We start from the raw sequence: 24,798 nt of genomic DNA on the forward strand, positions 1-24,798 counted from the left end.
ACATGAATTTATGTTATACACCTAAACATTCTGCATATTTTCAGATCTAGTTCCTTAACATTTTTAACTTGTTTGATGAGAAACTGGTTGCAAAATACTTAGAATTTCCTACAGTTCTGATATAGAAAATTTCTATAGGTTTATATTGGAGGAAAAAAGGTTTAAAAAGCATTTTTATTTTAAATAGAGAAAGAAAAGAATGTAAAGCCAAAAGATGTTTATAGTACTATTTACAAGTCTATTACTAAATTCACATTCATGCTTTATTAAATATAATTTCATATTGAAGTTTTGTTCAAGTAACCCAGTAAAAACACCATATGTTTAGCAAAAAAAACTCACAAAACCCAAACCAAAGTAAAGCCTACAAAAAAATTCTATTTTTAAAAGTTCTACTTTGATGGAAAACATAGCATTTCATAAAAGGTAGGAACCTGAATAAAAGCAGAACGGAAAACAAAGATTCAGGTGTGTTCGCAGGGAGAAAGCTTTTTCTTGGCAAGGTATGAAAGTTTCAAGGAAGTATCTTCTAGTACCTATACAAAAAATCAGTTTTTCAAAAAATTATATAGGAAGGTGTTAATGTGTCACTGAAAGTTACCCACGTAGCTGGAATGAAATTTTTCATTAAGAGTTATTACTAGCAAAAAATCCAGGAACTAAAATACTTGATTATTCTGGGACCACAGCCAAAGTCAGCTGGCTTTTGCTTATTCTGTAGACTTATAAAATATGGCTCTGCAGTTTTGTTTGTGTCATTATAGCTGATCATGATGTCTACATTTCACACTTTTTTGATTCTTTCAAAAAAGCATTTTCAACTCGAAGTTTTTCAGTCTCCTGTAAAACAGAGAACATAGGTGTATTAAAGAAGTGATACTAACGTCTTTCATATTTCTAAATAAGTGGTATCTACGCTTGTCAAGTGTTTTATACACTGTGGACTTAAGTTAAATGGGGTGATCCTTGTCTGGGGCCTGTGAGGAGACAGACCAGCCATGACCTACACAGCTGCATAAAATCAGGAGGTCCAACAGAAGAGCAAGAATTTTAGTTTTCATGCTCAAAGCTTAGCTCTCTTCTATGTCAGGCCATACTTGACCTGTATTCTACTCTGCCACTTACCTCAGTAAGTTTAGCGTAATCTTTCTTCAGTTTCACAAGATAATGAATCTTCTGGTTTAGGTTTTGATGACCAAGTAATTTCCCGTTCTCCTCAGCAAGAGAGTCAACTTGCTTCCTCAGCAAGTCCATTTCCTGTAATTAATAAATACAGTGTGTACCTCTTAACTGTAGCCTCTCCTCTTTTCAGAGGAAACAGCTTCTTTAGTACTATGAGCATGCTTTAAATTTGTTGTAACACATGATGCAAGAATCAGTTCATTCAGTAACACATGATGCAAGAACTGGTTCATTCAGGGAATAGGTATTTGTCTTAGATCTCCTTCGGTACATTAGCTCCCTTCTGGGGGGGGGGGGGGCACCATTTGATTTGTATTATGAATTGCAACAGTGATTTCCATACCAAGAGTTCCACTAATGCAGGAAACAGCATTACAACTAAACTGCAAGACTAAACATTTTCAGAGAGAGTCTTTGATTGCTAATTAATTCAGAATATTGTCCAATTAGCAACAGCTCTACCTCTGCTAATCTGTAGATATAGTAAGATTTTACTATAAAGACAAAAAATTATACATATATAACCTTTTCAGTTCTGTCTCTCTCTTCATACATTTCCTCCAGTTTTGATCTAATTTCTTCTTTTTCATGAAATGCTTTGAGCTCCAAGGCTCTTGTTCGTTCCATCTCCAGAGTAATTTCAAGACAAGTATTCTCTTTGATTTTGAGCATATTTTTGGTCTCTTCTAATCTGCCAATATAAAAGAATCATAAAATATTAAAAAACAACATAAGAGGCATACAACTGAATTACTAAGCAAGTCTTGGACATGGAGGCAGACTCCTTTGAAAGTATCCCTTTGAGACTATGTATTTTCCCTAGAACTCAGTGCTAAGAGGAGGAAAAATTCCATTCTGCTTCACAGCCCTTGTGTTTGCAAATTAACTAGGCAGTGTTCTAGAGTTGCTTTTCTTTTGGGGAAGTACGCTGTTCCCAATCCAGGACGTACAACTCCACTCATGAAAGAGAATAGAAGCTTCACCTACAAGAACACTTACAAGTAATTCATATCTAAGGCACATACATTTGTCAGATGAACTCTGCTGCTCTTCAAGTTTCCCCTAAATTGCTTGTTTGGCTTTTCCCCCCCCAATAGCCTTGTTGCTCAGAAACATCTCTGAGCAGCTCGGAGATGGTCTGAGCTCATTTGGTGTGGTAACAGAAGGACTACCTCTTCAGACAGAATTAAAACATTTTCAGCAGATGAGACATCTGTCAGGCTCACAGAATATTAAACCATGCCATCAAACTTAGCAGCCTGTCTATTGATTATATGAACTTTAGTTATTTTGCATGTCTATTCAAATATTGTATAAATTAAAATACTCCTTGTCATCAGTTTTGTTTCACTGAAGCCTGGTGTTTAAGACCTACTATATGAAAACAGTATTCATTTGCTGCATTTGTCAAGACATTTTCTTGATGACAAAAGAATCTTTTTCTTTGTACATTATTTATTTGTATGAGACCTTGTAGCACTTATAAAGCGTATTTCAGAGACCAGACAGGTATGAAAAACCAATGCATCAAATAGCAAGATAACCCCTAATCAGGACTGGGATTAAGATTTCTGGAAATCTTAATATAAATTACTTTTGAAGTGACTGAGTGCATAAAAACTATTTTCATCCTTATTTACATATATTAGATAACTCAAATACTGGGAGATTCAGCCACTATGAACTCTGAAGCAAAGCAGTACAGATTAGGAAAAGAATAGCAGGAGCAGCATCTTCAAACTAATTTTTATCTACTAATTCAGTGTTTTATTTCTTTATTACTATCCATCCAAGGTGCAGAACACTTGAATTTTGAGGACCACTTGCACAATAGTGCAAACACAATCTAGGAATCCTCTAATAATAAACAGTTTTCATTATTCAAGCAGAAGCACAAAAATTTAAGATAGCATAAAGCAAGCAAAGAATGAGATTGAAATACTGATAATTTTTTAATTAATATTGTAAATATTTTATAACTTTAAACAATTTAATTTGAAAAGGAACATGCTTAGAATTCACTGCATAGAAAATAACTCAAATTCAAAATGTACCTTCAATTTAAGTTTTTCTATGGTACCACCTATTTCAGAGTATTGTCCTCATACAATGCTGCCCTTTTAGAAAATGTAGTAATAGGTGCTACTACCACCTACTGATGAGAAAGAGTAAGAACTCAATGTGTCTTGCAGAAGTGTAAATATTTCCAGATTAAAACTTTTATACTTTCAGATCTTGGGCTTCTATTGCTCAAGTATGCCTTTCTGGTATTAATGAGTTTAATACAAATCTCCAGTTCAATGAACAATATTTAAACTTACTCTGCTTTGATTTTCAGCATCTCCTCCAATGCTTTATTCTGTAAGAGTTAAAAAAAAAGTCTTAATGTTTAATATATTGTATACATCTAAAATTACGGGTACTTAACTGATACTATGTATCTCATTCCAGATCCTACCAAAACCATCCTACTGCCTAGTAACTCGCATCTCTAATATTCCCTATAAGGGCATCTCTTTGCTATATGCATGTATTTCCAATTTCATGCCCACACAAGGGACCCACAGCTGCCCATTCATGCACAGCACAGCTCTAAGAGGGGATTCTTTTGTCTGGGAGATTCATGGCAACCTCCACTGCAACATTAACTTGCCTTTGGCAGAGCAGTGACACAAACCTCACTTTCCAGCTCTGTGGAGAACAGTCTGATTTAGTGATTTGAATCTGGTTTTGCTTATTGTGCAATCTGACACCCAGTTTATTGGTGTTAGAGATGGAAACCTTGTAAGTATCAGGCTGCATCTGTTAGAATTCACTAGAAGTCAGCGTTTGTTTCACTGCCATGAAATAGCAGAGAACATGTTAATAGTTCACAGCAGGGAGATAGCAACTGACATGAGAAGGGTAATATACCTTGGCAAGTCGTTCTTGAGCAATCTCCTCCTCTTTCTCTTTAAGGGACTGAACGTCAGGATGTTTCTGATCACTAGGAAATCCAAGAATGAGGAAAGCTTCTCACAAACTGAGGAAACCAGTTGTAAAAACATCTTATCCAGATTAAGCCAGTAAATGTATGTAGCTACCTTGACACATGTTCGTACTCTGAATACTGAACATCATGAAACAACTCTAGAAGGGTTGCAATGTTTATATTCCAAGAACACCAAGTTTTCCTTTGTTCAGCTATAGAGAAATGATGTTTTAATGAAAACAATTAAAAATGCAATAACTATGCAACTGTACGGTAGACAGCTTTGGGACAGAGATAAATGTTTTATTAATTCATGATGTTTGTTGTGCATATAGACTGTCAAAAGCACCTCCCTCCTACAAAATCATTGCTCAGTGGTCTTGCCAAGTTGAGAAGGTAAAAGGTTGGAAACTTTTAGTTTTGTTAGTTTTTAATAAACTTGACATTGACTAGAAGCAAACACCATAAGATTAAGATAACCCCCAAATCAACACACCATTGGGTCCAACTCATTCCTGTCATGTGCCATAAGGGAAGAACTTCATTCATTAACAGTTTTTGCAATTTGATGGAAATTTTTGCAAAAAAATTTGCAAAAATTGCAAAAAAAGATCAGTGTTTTCAGCAACTCAAAATCTTTGTCAACATACAAAAAATAAAATTACCCTAGCTAGGTATCTGGTATGAATAGCCTCAGCCTGAAAGAGTAATGTGTATATGTGCAGGTGGTTTTTTGTTAATGTTAATTAAGTGCCAGCTTAAAAAGTCTAACAACTTCTGAGAACCAAGATAAAAATAATGTATTTTCCTTGTTAAATTTTGGTACCACCCACTTCCAAAAGCCACCCAAATCCATCTAGCTTTTAAGTTGTTGGACAAACTGCAACACACTGTTTTACTTATTCTCAGTAAATACTTACATGAACTCTGAAACCTCCAGGTTTAGAATCATTGGTTATGCTTGAGCCTTTCAAATTCTAGTACTGGTCAGCCTATACACTAGCTCCAAAGCAGTGAACTAAGCCTGCTCCAGCTTAGTGTTACAGAGGTGAAGGCTGACCTTTCCTGTACAGCTTGCTCTTCCCAGCCCCAACGCTTAATAGTAAGAGAGCAGGCACTTGGTCTCATTTTGTATTCTCAAACATTCTCCAATGCAGTCCATAGTCTGTCACATCTCATTATCTTATCACACGTGACACCAGTGACCAAGTCATCTCACTCTCTAGCACTGGACCACACAAAAGATAATTACTACCTGATGCTGCTGTCATCTGCTCCCATAATGTACGAGGCAAATGTCTCCTGTGAATATTGCCACCTGAGATATTTAAACCTGATTTTTTAGAGAGCATGCAATACAGTATTAGCCTTCCGTCTATTCAAACCAGAACTCCTATCAACAGCAGCCAAGAATTGTTAATGCATATCCAAATTATATCCCAAGGTTCCAAGCTGGGAATACAAGTAAGGAACATAAAAGTAATGCTTTTCTGTGAAAACCTGGATCCAAGTAACCTAGTCCATTAACTGCATGAAAAACAGACACAAAATACAGTTTCCCATGGCAAGGTAACCACTTCTTCTGTGATTCCCATTTCCAATTGACAACACACAATTGAAAAAAACGTCTGTTGCAAACTAAGCAGAAGGCCCTAGAGACAATATCATCATTCAATACGCCATCTGATCTGCCCACCTTGTGCACAGAATGTTTTGCACAATGAATCCCTTCATAATTGAAGATTACTGTATAATACGTATGAATGCAAGGACAAATTAGAGTTGCATTGATACCTGCAATTACAGCATCTTCTAATCAGAATACTTAATTTTGCAAATTTAATAGTGGTCTTTTATGTTAAATCTTACCAGAAAGTCAGTTTTAAAACTGACAATGCTGATACTTCTCGAATAGAGATTAAAGTTTTGGAAAATATTTCTTTATACATTTAACAGGCAAAAAAACATTATACTCCTGTTATCTCAAACTGGGTTTGAGCATAATCAGCAAGAGCTGATCCGCACACAGAGTCAAGATACTTGTTTATTGAATGTCTGTGCATTGATGGGTGCTAGGCTGTAACCCACAAAGCTAGCACACCTTTTAACACATAGTAAAACTTTTTATATACTTTGAACAACTGTTTACAATTGTGTTTAGTCACTTAATTTTCATTTGTTCTTACAAGCCTTGTCTCCGTTTAAGGGTACAGTTTTTTTCACCAGGTATGTTCTGTGGGGAAGGGGCTTGCTTTGCTAGAGGGTAGATCTTTTAGTATGGTAATTATTAGGGCATTTCACACATAGTTCCATAATTTTATGTTTAGTCTTATTAACCATTTTTTTTTCTTCTTGAGCTCATCTTGTGTCCCAGCTTGACATATTTATGGTGTCTATTCCTTATCCCAAGGCCACGTTTTGTTAACTGTTTGTAAGGATCAACTAACATCCTGTTCTTCAAATTTTCTTGTTTTTCCACTGTAGATATTTACATATTTCCCCCCCTCTTTTTCTTTAAAGTAAGTAATTCTTTTATCACTCCTACCTACCATTAAGTTAGTTTACTAAATTGCTCCTTAAAAATTGTCATTAAATAGCAACAGATATATTTGCTGCCAGTTAAGATTCCTTTTCACAAGATTTAAACCAGCAGATTATTTAATTCTTTACAAAATCAAAACCAAAGGGAAAAAAAAACAAAACAAAAAAGGTAAGCCACAAAAACCTGGCCAAACCAAAGATTTACAGACTACAGTTTGAACCAAATTTCAGGATATCTTGTCTGAGGTATATAGCAGCGTACCATCTTTTCAGAGGAAGTTCATTCCTTATTCTCAAAAACACAAGATTGATAACTGATTCAATTTATTTCTATGTTAAACCTTGTGTTTAATTAATTTGTATATTTCCTGTCTACTGAATCCATAAATGCAGAAGTGATATGGTAATATATATTACACAGAAATAGCTGTGCATGTAATGATTTTGCATTCTATTTCCATTTCCTTTATAAAACTTTGTTCTATTTAGGAATTTGTGATTTAAAGGCAATGAAGTTTACAAGCCAGTAAATAATTTTCATAGAAAAGGCTGAGTCAATCTCTAATTATATGAGCAATACATAAGATTGTATTTAAAACACCCGTAAATTGATCTTACTCAATTGCTTCATGTTAAGACAGGTTCTTCTTATTTTACTTTACCTGTTCTTGCTTAGTCTCTGAACTTCTACAAGGCTCTGTAAATTCCTGTTGTTCTCCACCAATATCTGCATTTCCAGACGCAAGTTTTCCAACTCATTTAATTGTTCCTAAGCAAGGGAAATTTGAAACATTTTATTTGAAGACCAAATTGCAATTCCTGTTTTCATTTCCACTTGAACATGGTTTTGAGTAAAATAGAAGACAAAACTGTATCAGAAAACAAGCACAGTTCTCTGGCAAAGATCTGCATTACCTTTTCCTTTACAGTTTCATTACAAACTTGATTTACAGTAAGGCAGAACAGTTTCATCAGCAAAAACGATGTTACCATTTGTATTCATGAACATGAAAGAACTCAGTCCTTGGAAAAATGAGATACATGGATATCTCAAGCAAGTTGTCACCATTTGTTACCAGCCTAGGTAAAGAGAAGACCAAGAACTGCTTTCCTGCTTTAATGGACAGACTACTAAGCTAAGCTCAAAAAATCTGAATTCTGTATTCAGTCTTATTTTAAGCTTACAATTTGCCTGTAGGGATTAACTCATAGTACCTTCAGTCTTAGGATTTCATCATTTTTAGCTCTTCGTTCTTCATTCAGTTCATGTACAAGGTGCTCCAGATTTATTGCAGAAGCCCTCCGATCAGCTATTTCTTGCTCATGAGTTTCCAAGAGCTTTGCCAAATTCACATCAAAACCAGGGGGAGTTCTTGGACACTGGCAAGTTAAAAGAAACAAATCCCACAAACTATTAGTGAAGACTGTTTCCCCTATGTATTGGTTATATGCTTTAATACTTAATTGAATACATATGTTAATAAATTTCTGGCAGAAAAATCATCAATGCTACATTTAATTTACAAACAAGGTGACTGGGATTTGACCATTCTCAATACATTGCCGTTTCTGGTCCCAGCCTGAAGCCAGGCTGTGAAGTTTACTAATCCTTTTCAATTAGTTTTAACAGTCTTTACAATGGAAATGTTTCTCAAACACCAGATACCATACCTGAGGAAATGTTACTGAAGATGAGTCTACAAGGCAATCTATTTGCTTCATTTTTATTCCATATTCATTCTTCCTCTTCTCCAGTTCTTCTGTCATTTTGTCCAACTATTAAAATCCCCAATTAGAATTAAATTAGCTTGTAATATACACAAAACAGAAATCTGGCTGCTGCTTTCTTTACTATTTTGAGCAAGCTTAAGTACACCACAAGTTATTTGAGTTTACCTTAGACTTCCTGTTCATAACTTTTTTCTGTATTTCCCTAATAACAGCTAATCATTCAATAGTTGCATGTAACAAGCATTTTTTGAAAGTGTATATACACCATATGCTGTATATGGCGTAGTTAATCTGAATTTTGTTCCTCTTTGTTAGTATTTGATTTTTCTGCCTTGCTAAGACAATCTACCTTTCAAAGGGCTTGCTAGCACAGAAAAAATATTGCCAACTTTGTTGGCAAACATTACTGGTCAAAACATGATTTGATACAAAGATTTTACTGGTATAGATCTAATCAGTTCCCTCAAAGAGAATGTGCTAACATGACAAAAGAACTTTTCATTCTGAAATAACTTACCCTTACTAGAGTTTTTGCCAACACAAGCATATTACTTAGCACTAACAGTTGTGACACCTAAACCCTTGTCAGAATTTTAGGTCTAACATAGCTATTTGGTCTGCAAAAGCTCCAAATCACTCTCAGGCTGCATAATTTATAGAGCTCAGTAGTTATCACCATTACAATGATATTGTTTATGGTCAAGTCTTAAGCAGAGGGAAAGGTAATCCCCAAGGTTACGCTGCTTATAACCTCAGGCTGCTCTGTCATCATAGGTACTGAAAATTTTACTCTGCTTTCAGAGTAAACACTTTCATGATCTCTAGACACCATTTCCAAAGCATTTAAAAGTTATCTAGCCTTTTTTCAGAAGCTTTTGAACTACTACTTGGCTTTTACAGAAAGAAGCACTACTCTTCACCAAGAGTACTGCGTACAAGATGCTCTAATATTACAAAACCTTTTCCAGAAGTTACAATTAATCACAACTCCTTCCCAAGGAGTTTCTTATCAGAAGAATTTCTGTATTTTACCTGTTCCTTGAGTTCCTGGATTAGAGTGTCTTTCTTTGTTATGTCTTCCTGCGCACACTGAAGCAATGAATCATGTTTCTTCGAGGCCTCTGTCAGTCTTGCCAGCTGATCAGTGGTATGATGCAAGTCTTCACACAGAAGGTCTCTCTAGTTTAAGTCATTGGATGAGTAAAGAAGGGTTAAAGTTATTACTCTAAAGCAGTTGTTTCAAGATGTTTTGTCATTGTTGCCAAGACTGTTAACAGCTACAAGTATCTCCCTTTTTCCTCTACTTTTTCACCATGAATTGTAGCACTGATCTATAAATTTCTTATTTTAGCATGTTTTCCACAATCATTGTCTCGACTGCAGAACAAAAATGAGGACTTTCCCACAAATATCTCCCAAATACTTGTGGGAGATACTTGGAAATCAACCACTGTTTTGAAGTACAACATATACTTAAAAAGAGATACAATTCTTTAAATAAGAAACCAGAAAAGAATGTATAGATTTTAATCCATGCAGAGTTACTGATTAGTTTTTTTCGTGCACCGCTATTCTTTAGATACCTCTGGATTTATTCTAGGATCTAGACTCCCACCCTATCTGATAGATGGGATAACATACCTACACAAGGTGTGTTAACCTAGGAGGAGAGAGACAGTACTTAGTATTTTAAGTGCCACCTTGGATTAGTTGTTCTTGTCCAGTCAAGAAAGCGTGAAGGAAATTAATAAGTCATGTAAAAAGCTGAAGAGGAGAAACCCTGATTTTATCAGGAGTCAGATACATCCAAGGAGAACACTATAGTAAGAATTGGTACTTCAGTTTAAAAAAAAAGTAAATCAAAGTGATTCATTTGGCAGGTGACTCAGTTTTGGGTTCCAGAACGTGAAATTTAGAGATGATTATTAATGAAGACAGTCTGTTTACTCGACATAGTGGAAATTATTTAAGGATGGGTTTTGAGAAGCAAGCACTACTCTGGAAGACTTCATTGGTGCTATATGATTGGACTAAGGATATCTAATATGACAAATGAACATGTAGAAATTATTTGTAATGAGAGGCTGGGTGTTTTGACTGATGAACATGTACAAAAATAATGGTGAAAGCAGCAACACTAAAGTTAAAAAAAAAAGATACCATCTTAAAAAGCAAACCCACAGATCTTAAATCTGTTTCCAGCAGGTGGAGCTTTTATGTTAAAATTATCAGTAAAGAAATTATGTTACTGAATATAGTAGCAGTAAGTGAAGAAATAATGTTAAACATAATATATTCTTCTACCTATTTTAATTTCTCAGCTGCATCATCTAATGCTGCCATTAAATTCAGCTGGTGATTCCTTAGTGGCCTTAACAAAATTAAACAAGGCTGTTAGCATGGGTTTTTATGACATAGCTTATAAAGTATTTATGTCAAGTAATGTGATAATTTAACAGAATGTCAGGTGTCTCATGAAAAATTTCTTTAAAGACAGCTTAACTGGCTATAGTTTGAACTAAAACAAGGTTAAAATATTTTAAGCAGAACCAAATCCAATCAGTCTAATGTCGGTACATTATTATTCGCTCAACAATGTTTTTACCTCAATGTTATCAGCTATTTGTCTTCTCTCCAAGGCTTCCCTCAGTTCTTCAATCTTCTTTTCCTGATCCTCTATGATTTGTTTGCTTTCTTCTTTTGCAGCCAAAGCATGATTATACTTGCACTACATAAAGCATTAAGTTTTAGATTTTAGGAAAACACATTATCAAAGAAAGTTAGCAAACAATACAAATGTACATCACAAATCTTATAACTACAGACATTTAAAATCTCTGTCAATGACTGAAGTCAGAATGATATACCATATTTACTAAATTGTACAAACAATGTTATTAGAAATGAGTTGTCAGAACAATAGAAAAATAATTAATTTTATGCATTAGCCACCATAATACATATTAACCACTCAAACAGTTATTAAAAAAAGATAACCATATGTAGAAATCTGTCTCATCAACATTTTTTCTGTAGGACCTTTTCAATTCATAGTTCATACATACATATTCTCTAAAGCGTTCTGTGGGTTTCTCTTATCAGTTTGAAAACCAGGCCTATTTTAATAAAGAAGATGCATTATATTTATTCATAGTTATTCAAACAGTTCTAGTTCTTTATACTTGTTTTCAGATTTAGAACATAATGATACCAGACACAAAAATTCACTCCCTCAAAAATTTACAATTCAGGTTCCATTGTTAAGGTCTAAATTGCCGGTTTCTGAGAAAAACTAAATGTAACTGTCAGCTGAGTGTACTTTACAGGATGTGAATAGGTCCCTTTAGAGACACTGCTCTTTACCCACTATGTGGAGAGAGTTCAGTTTTCAAGACAGCCTTAGGCATAAAATGTTCAGAAGATTTCAACATGTCAACACAAAGAAGTTCCCTCCTAAAACACTACAGCAAGTTATGCTGTTAGAGACCCACGATAAGACATGTCATTGCCTTCCACTTTTGCAGAACTATACCATGTCCTTCAAAATGACAGAACATACATTTATATCCTTGAGCTCTCTTGTCAGGCCATCTATGGACTCAGTTTTATGATTAATCAAAGACCTCAGCTCCTGGATCTGTCTCATCAGGTCAGTTACAACTTCCTGCAACATAAAAAAGTTAATACTGATAAAATATATATTTATATATATTTTGTTACTGGACTTCCTCTTGTGTGCAATCTGTCAGTCCCAGATTTCAAACAATCATTTGACAATGAGGCCTCAATATGCACATGTAAGGGAGTAACAGGAAATTCATTGTTAAATTGTTGGCTGTTGTTCTAGGCACTTATGTAATGTGTTCATTAGAAGAGAAGACTAGCCCTCTGATTTGGTCTCAGGCTGTAATTGGTTTCTAATAGGAGAACAGAAGTACTATAATTTAAGGTTTTATTTGTTTGCAATGGAGGAAGACATGTTCAAGAAATACTGCTGCACTGACAATACCAGATTCTTCTGACCTTATACATGACAAATTTTTGGTTTAGCATGGCAAAAGCAAGACTTACTGCCTCATGCTGGATAGTAAACAGACTATGTGATTTCTTATGCCTGTTTTATACAAAGCATAAATGCTTGTACTATGGGAACTTTTGGTATTTAAGCATTCAAAACACTGGAATAGTCTTTTCATGTAAAAGTGCTTCGATTTTTATTAACGAAGATACCCACAGTCACATTCTTACATCTCACCTTTCTCACTTTTCCATTAGCCTATTACAAAATGGCACTGATTGGAAGGCCATATTAATCATCAGGAGAATTATGCATCATTTATGCATTGAATGTTTTGTCCAGTAGACAACTTTAGCTTGATTTTTTTTTTTTAACCTTCATCTATCTTGCATTTTCTCTGAATGCATACCACTTTCCTACCACCCTGCAAACTCCATGCCAGTAAGAGGTAGGGTTTATTTCACCTACATACACAGCAGGATTGCTTAGAAGCACAGAATTAAGTATCACAGAAAGGCTCTGGGCTTTCAACTCTACTACAGAACACTGTTACCTGCCAAACTGGGTATCAGTGACAGAAATAAGCCCAAACCTTATCTGTATCATTTGTCTTCTTCAAAGAAACAATCATCTCTTCAGCAGCAGCCAGCTCCCGTTCCAACTTACGCAGTTTTGCTTCCTAGAAGAAATAGTAATTGTGAAGGACAGACTTAATTACCTGTGAAGTATATTTTGTAAAGCACATGAAAAAATTGGAAGGATCTAAGCTGTTTACCTTACCAGAAAAATAAAGCAGTAGCTTAACAAAACAACCTGAAACTTGAGAACTCTACATTTATTTTGCTGTTAAATCAACAGCACAGTCAGTTCACCAGAAAAAAAAAAAAATGCTATTCATGCACAAGGAAATCCATGAACATGTGATTTAGACACTCAGCTCTGCTGTTGTACCTGCTGCTCACACTGTGTCACCATTTCAGAGGACGGTTTCTCCACCTGTGCTTTTTCAACTACTTTCAAGAGCTCCCTGGAGAACAAAACATTTCTAGTGAGAAATATAATCAGAATATAGAGCTTTAACAAGAATCAAGTCATTATTCGGATTTGCACTTAAAAAAAAAAAACCAAACCCAAAATTAAGTGTCACTTTCTCAGTGCTATAATAAAAGAACAATAATTTAGTTACTAGCCATACACAGCTATCGGTAGTGGAACTTTATCTTTGACATGACAAACGATAGTTATATTGAAATTAGTCATGCATTAAAATGAAGCGTTGTTTTAAGCTGGATAAAATAAAAAAACCCATTATGTAATTATCTCCACCCAGCTGGGGAAAAACACCTTTACGAACAGGATCCCCATCTGAATACAAAGCCTAGCACAGGACAAAACTAATGAAGTCAGATGAAAATACACCCCACCACTAATTAAAACTCACTTTGAATTGTTTTCTTTGTGTTCTTGTAATTGTAGCGTTAGTTTTTCAATATGTTCTTTTTGTGTTTTCATGAGTTTCAAAAGGGTCTAGAATATCAAAATACACTTTGTTATAACAATTTACAATATAAGGCCTTTTAGAATAGTTTCAACCAAAATAAAAATCTAACCAGACTCTTAAGATGATTAAATAAAAGCCTCACAAAACCTTAAATGGAAACAAAGATCTTCAGCTTTGTCCTGGACAAGATAAAAAATTAAGCAATCTGCTCTTTTCATCTGCCATTGATAATAATTTCATATAGCTATAATGTTCCTCAATATCCAAGGCTTTGAAGGGAGAAATTAGAATTTTCAGCTGTAGATTAATTTGGGGGGATTTTTCAAATTCTACCCAGCAGTTCAAGATATTAGATTATAAGGAATTTAAAATAATAATTTTCAATCTGTCAGTATTCCTTTAAACACTGAAAAGGAAAACTTACAGCAAAATTCCTGAGCAGGCACTGTACACTGCAGAACAGCAGGCAAAATCATTTGCAGAAGCCCTTAAGCAAACTTACTGCTGTTTTGCAGTCACTGCAGTCTGACAGGCTTTCAAGGACAGCATCAACTAAATTGCAGGACAGTGATCCACCTCAAAAAGCCATAGATCATTTTAACAAGATCACATCCACTACCAAATTTTTTAAGAAACTACTATGTAAAGATAGAATAAGTAAGCTAATACAGAGATGAAAGGTCACCAGTGTTTTGATGTTAGGATTCTTTTCCAAAGCAGTTTCTTTATGCATCTACTAATTAACTCATCTCCCTCAACATTTCCAAAGCAATTTCTTCAGCCTAAAAACATACTACTTCACCATGCTACTGGATATTTCTTGTAGCCTGTAGCTGCAAGAATCTTGCACCAATTTTTAAAAAATATTCTTGCTATGTCTTCCAAATGAAATCACCAGGAAACCTATTACTGTGGAATCTACTAGCAATGGTACAGTCACAGGAATTAAACAATCTGATTACATGAGTAATTGTATAATAAAGCCCTTTCAAAGCCTTGAGTGTCTTACACAAAGCTCAGTTTTCAGTGCTTCTTCTTCTTGTTTTCTGTCCTCAAGTTGCTGCTTCAGTTGATCTGTCTCAAACTTAGCTACTTCCTGCAAATTGTCATAGTCATCCTGCAGGCTTGCTTTTTCTTCAAGAATCTTTTCATGTTCTAGCCTTTATAAAAAAACAAAAAACCAAAACCACCCACAACATTAAGTGTTTGTTTCATAATAAAAATACTCCAGATCAATTGTATTTTACTATCTTAAGATAATATGCAGAGTACAGTTATTTTAGAAAGAAGTGACTGACAAATAACTTTAAGCTCAGAAACCCCAAGTTTATGAAAGATACAGAAAATTTAGGTGGCATTGGCAGAGAAGGCAGAGTATTCTTTCTGATCCCTAGAAATAATTTACTTCTTACAAAATGCTATAGAAATTGCACTGTATCTTGATATTGTTTATATTTTTTTAAAAAAAAAATTTAGCCAGTTATTGGACAAAAGACTGCTAGAATGATCCTCAGTACCTATATCTGTTTAGTTGAGATCTAGGTTATTCACCTCATAAAAATCTCTACTCTGGGCAAGTCTGGGTTATTTCCTTCTAAGTTGCTGCCCTGAAAATTTATTTCATTTGAAGTGAAAAGCAAAAGGGGTAAAGAGTTGCTAAACAAGTGTTATGAATCATATTATTAATGGAGAGCCTATAGAAAGAATACCCTCCAAATAGTCAGTCCTTCTGCTAACACAGAAGGCATTAATGAAATCACAACATTTAATTTCAATTCCAGGTTCTCAGTATCACAATGCATCACTCAAAAATGAGTTCAGCTAAGACGTGACCTACGGTAATGCAATAATGTAGTTAAGGTTTCCAGGAAAAAGAAAAAAATTAAACAAAACCCACACACAAAACCAAAGCCCAACAAAACAAACACTACCGCCACCACCTCCCAACATAACTAAATCACACTAATGATTAAAAGCCTCAATGATTTTCATCTCCCAGTAATAATGGCAATTATTGCCTACAATGTAGTGACCTTTTCAAGCTTCACTAGTCAAACTTCAGATTACTTTTATAGTTTCTTTGTGCTTGTATTTTTAGAGCAGCATCATTATGTCACCTGCTTCATGTGACCAAATGGGGAAGTAACAGTTAATTTTTAAGACTCTATTACAAAAGCCACAAACAAAACCCAACAAAAAACCCAACCAAAAACTACAAACGCCAAGCAAACTATGCCTCTTCATTCACTTCACTTTTCAAGATCAGTAAGTGTATAGGTATATCCTACTTAATGGGAAAACGCTCTAGCAAACCAAAATTAAGGAAGTCTCATTTTATTTTCTTTCTGGCAGTTTCACGGTGTTCCCCCTCATGGCTCTGAAACAGGCATGGAAAGAATTGAGGAAAAAAAAGAAGTGAAGGAAAAAACACAAAATAACTTCAAATAAGAGATGTAAAATGTAAAAGTTCACATTCAGAGGAGAGATAAGTCTCTGGATGCATCCAGAAGGGAGGTTAAGGCATTTCACCAAGCCACCAACATACCTGACACTGTCCAGCTGGAACTGTACATCCATATGTCTACCAGAAAGCTGACTCATTTCTTTCTCTTGCTTTTCCCTAAAGGCACTATACTCCAATTTTACAGCAGACAGCTCCTTGTCTGCAGACTGAAGGACAATGCGCAAGTCATAGACTTCACTTTTCAATACTGTCAAAACCCAAACAAATATTTTACACGTTATTTGGAAAACTGTGCTAGATACAGGACATGTAATGCTACAGAATGTCCTGGGAAAGTCTCACAAAACTTGACTTTATCAGTGGAATTTACCTTGAAGGTCACACACACAAAAAGGATTTGTAAATGGAAAAGGTCAATAAGACACTAAGAACTAAAGAGAACCGGCAGAATCAAAAACATTCCAGACAATACCACTGCATTTCCATAGATCAATAGAGGATTTCCCCTTTATTTTTAGTTAATATTTTCTTTTAAATACTGTATCCTGTACTCCCTTCAAATTCAGAGTGAAGAGAGAACAGTTTTAAATATTGTACACTGTGCAAGACCAGGCAGGGAAAAGCTGTTCTGCAAGCATTAGGGATTTTTTTTCTTTAAAAAACAATTTTAAAAAGTGAAATCAGTACAACTAACAAACCCAGTAGTTACTCAGCATGTGCTATTGTTGATTAAAAATGTTAAGACAACTCAAAACTTCACAGGGAACTTCAGCGTTACACAGACTTACTATCAGTCTTGCTTTGACTGTCTTGAAGTTGTTTTTCAAGTGATTTTATCTGTTCAAGCAGCTCCAGGTGCTCTTTACTCCAGTCATTCCTTTCAGATGTAAGCAGCTTGAGAAGGAAAGTTTTTAAATTGAAGTAAACATAGGATTGGCTTAGTCACAGATTTGTAACAATGTAGGAGAGAATTTCACCAACTGAGTATTAATACAAGATGCATTTTTCTTTAAATTCAATATTTGGTGAATTTAAAAGCCCTAGAAGTCCAAGAAAAATTTTTTTTGTCATAACTGAAGACATTCCTTTATCCAAAAATTGCATTTAAAAGCAACCCACAGCTTAGGAGCCGAGATCTACTTTAGAACAGAGCTACCAGAAATGAGACTGATCTGGGAAGAATAAAGGTCTGATTTCTTTTCTATGTTGCATCAAACCTAGTGATTAAGGAAGACTTGTAAATATTTGTTAGAGTAAGGACATTTCAGTTCAGTTCCAACTGAAACGAGCAGTATTTTCAGCATTACAAAGTTTAAATTTCCTTGTGATTGTTGCTGTTTTCCAGAAATCATGAAGTTGGTCAAAAGCAAGAACAGACATCTTAAAAGTTTATTTGCTTATATTTAAGATCAAGCAGGCTCAGAATCACAACATTTAAAACACAAACAAAAACTGCAAACCTGTGGTGTTATGTTAAATGGATCTTCCTTGCTCACTGCAGGGGGGTTGGACTACATGACCGTTAAAGGTCCCTTCCAGCTGAAACTATTCTACAATTCTAAGTCCTCGTCTTCCTGCACAGCCCTAAGCTACAATGCTGTGGAAGTTTTCCTAAGTCAAAACGCAGTAACACAGACCTCACTGGATGACACAGTAGTGTGGCATGGTAGATACCACCTTCACATATATATCTTGCTGTGTTACATTGTTCTCTCACCTCCTGTATTTGTGCAGAATGATGCTCCAGTTTATTAATATGCTGCTGGAGTTTTATATTCTTGCTTTCCTCTTCATCCAGCTTCGTTTGCATTGTTCTCAGTTGCTCCTGTGACACAACAGACAAAAATCAGAGCACACATCTTCAAGTTATTCTCACATGCTATATGGCAGTCTGTGCATATTAAAAAAAAAAAAAAAATAGTTGACATTTTTATACTTAAACAACCTGAACCAACAGAAATAGAACACCCAAAAATAAACTGCTACCTTAACAGCTGATTTCTCCTATTGCTAAACTGCCAGAACGCAAGAAAATCATCAAGAAATACAAGGACTGAATGCAATAAACACTTAGTTTTCAGACACATGTTTATTTTGGAGAAATAAGGCTTTAAAAAGTTTTTCAAAATATACACTAGCTAAATTCTTTATAGGATCTCTGCGCTATGGTAAGCATCAAAGAAGGGTTTTGGCTGTTGTGCCAGGATTTTATATGCGCTGAAGTTAGTTCCAGCTTCGAGACAGTGGTTTAGATAACCATAGCACTCTTCTAAATGACGGAAGATCTTCCCTGCTCATTAGGAAAGATACAAGACAATTAAGGTATAATGGTGGATAAGCATTATTTGGCATGTTTCTTCAAATAATACAGTATTAGGTACCAAGTCTGGGTATTGTTCCAAATGTTGTTACCAGAAACTTATAAAGAAGCTTCCTCAGAGACAAGTTATCAGGTTAAAACAGTAAAAGTAAATATCCTGTCCATCTTAAACTACTAACGATATTCCACTCTTAAATCTATTTAAGTATTTTCATTGTAAATCCTCTTATGTTAAAATGTATAATTAGAAAACTGTTTAGCGAAGCCTTAACTATTCATCAGCTACTTCAGTTTCCCATGCAAATTAAAATATAGTTGGTGAGGGGGAATTATTTCATGCCAAAACCCGCTTTATTCTGAAGTTACATATACATTTTAGTTTTTATCCAGAACATTCACCTGTGTGACTTTGAGCTCCTCAGTGATGGCCTCATATGCTTGTTCATTCAGCTGTGGGGGAACTGGCTCTTTCAAAATGCCATCCATCACCTCTTCAGAACACTGAATATCTTCAGAATGATAATCTAAGATTTCTGAGCTTATTCGCGGCACTAGGCGAGATCTTAGCTGGTAAGCTTTTGTTGGAGTGGTTATGTTCTGTTATAGAGATCACAAAGCAGTCTTTATTTTAACTGTAAAATGAAATCAAGACTTTGTTATCGTATTTCATAGTTCTATAAGCAGAATAATGAAATAAAGTGCTCAAAGTAGTGAGTTCTAAACCACTACACTTTTTTCAGATTTGTCATCTGATTACAGTAGCAATCATTATGTAAGTATTTCAGAACAAAAAAGCAATGTATCTGGTTTATCATATATGGATTACAGACCAAAACACTGGTCAGGTTAAGGAATTATACAAATGAAAGTCTATGTTCTCACACAACTCAGGAGTGAGTACGTGTGGTTTATAGATAACCTTATTCTCATACCTTAAGAGTTTCTCTATGTAGCTTATGTAACTGAGAGACTTCCTGGCGCTTGTGTGCTTTGGTTGCCTCCAGAATGTTTTCAAGACGTTGGTTTGCTTTCCGAAGGGATTGAAGCTCTGATTCCAGTTCCATATGCTTTTTCCTGTTTAGAAAGTATTTTTTTAACTGTCAAAATCACTCCATCAGGAAGAATAAGCTACAGTATTGCCAATGAGCAAACTGAAGCTGAACTCCTGCCCAAACACTGGAATACATTATTTTAAGAGGAAAGCCACCACTGCCATATTAAAAAGTAAAAAAAAAAATTAAAAAAATTAAAAAGCTAAGAAGCTTATTTGTGCTTGCATAATGAAGCGAGCAGATGGATAAGTAAACGTGTCAGAAAAAAATCCATTACAGGGTAAGAAATAAGCTGAGAGCTCTGCAATTCCTTTTATGAGAAAGTGATATCACCCATACCAATATGGGTTTAAGCTTTTAGAAGTTATCGTTGTATGTTAAGTCTTAACTTCGGCTTGCCAGAATTACAGAAAACCCTTTAAAGATTTTTTTTTTTGTAGTGCTCTTAAGATTATTTTGTCCTCTAAGAGTACTTTAACTGAAATCCCACAGTTGAGCTGAAATTTAGTAATAGTTTTCATTAGGCATTTTGCAGAGCTATATGCTGTTACTGTGATAGTTAACCTTACTGACATAATTGTAGGGTCAAAGTTTACAGACAAAAGGAAACAAGTTTCATCTTTTGGCAGTTTAATGCTATCACTTTCCCTCATGTTTTTAATTTAGCATCTGAAACAAAACTTCTGGGACAGTTCTGACTGCTGTCAGACAACAGAAAAATTAGCATACCTAGATTCTATGAAATTGTTAGGTTTTACTCTACTTATTCCATTACAGCATATAGTTACACTTGCATTTAAAATTAAGCATCCAGTTACTCTGAAACTGGGAACAAGTTTATATTTTAGTGAAATCCAGAGGCTTAAAACCACACTTCTGTTTGAGCGCGCTCTACTTAAGAAAATGTCAGTAATGATAGTAAAGCAAGACATGCACAAAACATGGAATACGTAAAATAGGAGTACACTGAATGGGCAGGAAAATGAAGTCATATGCAGATATAAATAAGCCACTGTAACTAATGATATAGAACAATAGATGGACTGCTGAATTGATAAACTCAGTAGATTGTCACATTTATAAAGTTAATAGGATCTGCTACACAGAAATCCAAGAATAAAACTACAGATTCGTACAATTGCCTGAATGAGCAAATAGGACATTACAAAGCTACTTTGTGAAAAATAAAGTAGTGGGTAGGCAATGGAACTATCTTGTGCTCAATGCTTCTAGATTTACATTCTATATTCACTGAAATCTATAAAAAGCAACAGTGTTAGTTACAAGTTAAAAATAAATATAATAAAAAAAAATCAGGTCCCTTTTGCCTTCCAGCTTTACATTGTGTTTGCTGGAAATGCAATTATTTTTCTTTTATTTCCAGTAACATGACCTGAAATTTTCAGAAATGAGGTTGACCGAGGTAAGCCATGTATTACTCATGTATGAATTTATATACACTGAGGGTATTAGTCAGGCCTTTCACATTATCTTGTGCTGCCCTCAAGGAGAACAATGACAATAAATTCTTTGCTACATTAGTAAGGACAAAGTAAACCTGTATCCCATGTTTAGATGCCAAAGCAAATAGAATGAATGAACTACTGACACCGTGTCTTTGCTCCAATTTGAATTAAATCTCTGTTCCAGTAACAAGTCTCAAGATAGAGATATTATTGCCACCTTAAAAATCTCTGGAGACAAAAAATTAACCAACAGGTTAGCCAAAGTTTTCTGGCGAGCTTGCATTCTACATTTATTACATACTGCAATCTTAAAGGGATTATATTAAAAACTACTGTTGCCCTAAACAAACCCCAAAATACCCACCCAAAACCCATCAATTCTTAGTTCTTGTCACTGCTTCCATTTCTAATATTTCAGTTACTGAGAAATACTCTCTCAACATGGAAACTAAGCCAAACTCTCCCTGTCCCGTTAAACGGGTGCCTATCAGAATTCCAGAGTATGTCCATCTCCTGCATGTTGTGAAGCATTGTTTTGCATCTTAGCATAAAAAGAGTTTTCAGAAAGACAAAGAAATCTGCAACAGTGCAGACATGCTGGAGGCTGCATCATGGTTGTCTCCTCATCTGGGAGTAACATAATTCAGCAGGAACATATGCTGCTTACACACCATTTTTCTTGACCTGGCCCTCCTCTCTTTCTTGCAAAGAACATAATTCGACTTACATTCAGCATCTGAGACTAACTTTTAAAAATCAATATAAGTAATTATTTAAAGACATTTTATTAAAGACATTTCTATGCTGTTTTGTCTCACTTTGTTAGCTCTTTAAATTCTTCATATTCTTGTTTTGAACTTGCCAGTTCACTTTGAGTCTGTAGCAGGCGTGCTTTCAGCCTTTCAACAGATGCCAGCGAGTTGCCTTCCACTGATATGGTACTGGAATATAAATGATGACCTAAAGAACAAACATAAACACTCTAAAATCAGACAGAGTAGCTCAAATATTCTACGTTTTACTAAAATGAAAGCAGTTGTAGGCTTTTGGACAGTACAGCAGTAACTGAGATTGAAGAAAATGGGTATTAGCAACAGTCCACATGAAAACCAGTAGGATAGTTAAAATTATGGCAGTCTTCATAACAACTAAGGACAACAAAATGAGGTTATGGATGGCGTTCACAAAATCAACAAGAATCCAAATTCCCTATTACTGTATTTGCTTGAAGGCCAATGTGAATAAAATGAGTAAATCTGTTTTATCAGTCTTCAGGTACCACTTTGAAGAAAGCAAAAATACATCAAGACAGACCACATTTTCAATGCTATGCTGCATAACAGAAATATTTAGCTAAAAAACATTAGCATATTTGTACCTCCAGTATTTTTCTCTGAGGCTGAAGCTTCCAAAAAAGCTCGTTCTAGTTCTGCAATGGTCTGAGCATCAATTTCTTGAGCTTTTTTAACTGACTGTAAAGAACGAAGTTTTTTATTCTCCTTTCTGAGGTTATGGTTCTCCATGGCATACTTTGCAATTCGTGGGTGTTGTTCCATCTGTGATAAGCAGTATTTTATTCAACAGGTTTTATATTCCAGACAGCACTATACATATCTAGCTGTTGCTCTACTCTTTAATAAGCATTAAATTGTAATGAAAGAGGAAAAAAAAGGTATTCTGTACAGTGGTTAAAACTGCCCCAATTTTTTTTGTTAACTTTGTTACTCCCTTCTGCTCTCAAAAAAAAACCAACAGTGATTTTATGTGTTTACTCTTTTACCAGTAATAAAGCAGTAGAAGCTTTTCTTGCTGCTCTTGACATCGCTTTTCAGTTTCAACACTGAGTTTTAGCTTTCCTAACACTGTCCCTGCATGCCATAGTAATGTTTCTATAGTCCTTTAATGATTGTCCTGACTTCTGTACGTTTTCCCTCCCCACCTTCACTTTGGAGCTCAGTCATAAGCTACAGATTCAAGCTGGTCTTCCAGTACATCTATTCCTTTTTCCTACTTGTGCTTGGAGGAAACTTTTTAAAGAATCTGCCTTCTCTCTTGAGATGCTCTTTGAGTTTCTTCAAAACTGCCCCACAAATGATACCACACCTGCCAGATACCTAATAACCTGAAACCTCCTCTCCTGAAGCCTTAGGTACATACTTTGCTACTTGTCTTCCTCAAACAGCTCCAGGACTGTACCACCCCTGACAGGCCCATCTATCATCCATATTATTATTCTTCAGAAACTTGCTGTATTGCTTGCATCCTGCTGTCTTTCCCTTTCAAGAGAGGTCATAGAGGCTAAAGTCTACCATAAGAATGTGGATTTGTGATTTGGAGACTTCCTCAAGTTGCTTAAAGGAGACTTAGTCCTCTACTTAACCCAGATCAGGTGGCTGCAGCAAGCTCCTACCATGACATCACCCTTACTAGCCTTTTTTCTTTGCAAACTCACAAGCTCTAAACCCACCCATTGTGCCTTCCATAGGAAAAACCTCCATGCCTTTGAGATGTTTCTATAAAGGAACCCACCACCAATCCTCTTCTTTCCTGCCCATCTTAAAAAGCCTGTATCTACATAGCACAGAACTCCATTATATGAGCTATTGTCACAAAGGAAAATTTTTCTAGAAATTAAAAACCAAAGACTTGCCTGTTCTCTGAGTGTCTGCAATTCCTCCCTCAGTTCATGGAGGAGATCATCTTGCTCTTTTGGCAACAAACTTCCACCAGCCTCTTTATGTAATCTCTCCAAGCGAACAATGTGGTCTTCACGGAATTTAACTATCATTTTATTGGACTGAATAAATTTCTCCTTCTTGGCACACAGATCTTCTAGTTGAGCAATTTTTTCTAGTAAGTTCTTAGAAAGCACATATATAGATTTGTGGTAAAATACTGGTTACACTAGATTAATTCTTAAGGTACACATCACAGACATATGCATACACAGACGAGTCATGCAAAACTTAGTTGACAGTAATTCTGTGAATACAGAGACTATCATTTGCAGATCTGTAGCGAGCAACAGCTTATACCAAGAACCCAAATCACACACTGTTGCAAAAACTTCATCTAGGAAGTTCAGAATGATCTGGTAACCTAAGCACATCTGATGTGCTCTTAGAGTGCCAGTTTCAGTTAATTTTCTTTAAAAAAACCCCAAAGATAAGCAATTTTGGCTGATTCAGTACTGCACCATGACATGAACAAAAGCACAATAAAACAGGAATGACTAGCAGGTTTGCTTCAAAAAAGACTGTTAGTCCACACATTCAAAGATGTGCTTAAAATTAAGAACAACAGAAGTTTGTTGTTCTGTTCAATTTTTTTGTTAGAAAATCTCAGTAAACAAACCACCCCCTAAAACAAAACATCTTATGAAAGCTACCCTATGGCTTGTCTGAAGTTGAAAGAACAGAATCGCTTAGGCTGGAAAAGACCTTTATTATCATTGATTCCAACTGTTAACCTAAGACTGCCAGATCCACCACTAAACCATGTCTCCAAGCACCACATTTACAGGTCTTTCAAATACCTCCAGGGATGGTGATC

The 24,798-nt window shown here is 35.3% G+C and overlaps 1 protein-coding gene across 1 annotated transcript in view; it reads right to left on the bottom strand.

Annotated features, from left to right (window-relative positions):
• Positions 1 to 237: 237 nt before the first annotated feature.
• The window catches only part of KIF15 (kinesin family member 15), a 39,018-nt gene continuing 14,457 nt past the window's right edge, over positions 238 to 24,798 (bottom strand). Inside the window, 24 exon segments of the mRNA XM_080386059.1 lie at positions 238 to 783; positions 785 to 840; positions 1,126 to 1,257; positions 1,708 to 1,873; positions 3,504 to 3,541; positions 4,096 to 4,168; positions 7,357 to 7,463; positions 7,910 to 8,074; positions 8,366 to 8,470; positions 9,458 to 9,604; positions 11,031 to 11,153; positions 11,985 to 12,089; positions 13,036 to 13,122; positions 13,395 to 13,470; positions 13,885 to 13,970; positions 14,954 to 15,104; positions 16,490 to 16,655; positions 17,197 to 17,302; positions 18,126 to 18,233; positions 19,128 to 19,325; positions 19,661 to 19,802; positions 22,065 to 22,206; positions 22,625 to 22,802; positions 23,897 to 24,106. Of these exon segments, the coding sequence (XP_080242185.1) occupies positions 759 to 783; positions 785 to 840; positions 1,126 to 1,257; positions 1,708 to 1,873; positions 3,504 to 3,541; positions 4,096 to 4,168; positions 7,357 to 7,463; positions 7,910 to 8,074; positions 8,366 to 8,470; positions 9,458 to 9,604; positions 11,031 to 11,153; positions 11,985 to 12,089; positions 13,036 to 13,122; positions 13,395 to 13,470; positions 13,885 to 13,970; positions 14,954 to 15,104; positions 16,490 to 16,655; positions 17,197 to 17,302; positions 18,126 to 18,233; positions 19,128 to 19,325; positions 19,661 to 19,802; positions 22,065 to 22,206; positions 22,625 to 22,802; positions 23,897 to 24,106 (2,892 nt within the window). The 3' untranslated portion in view covers positions 238 to 758.

Source organism: Falco punctatus, assembly GCF_963210335.1.
Source record: "Falco punctatus genome assembly, chromosome: 4".
NCBI lineage: Eukaryota > Metazoa > Chordata > Aves > Falconiformes > Falconidae > Falco > Falco punctatus.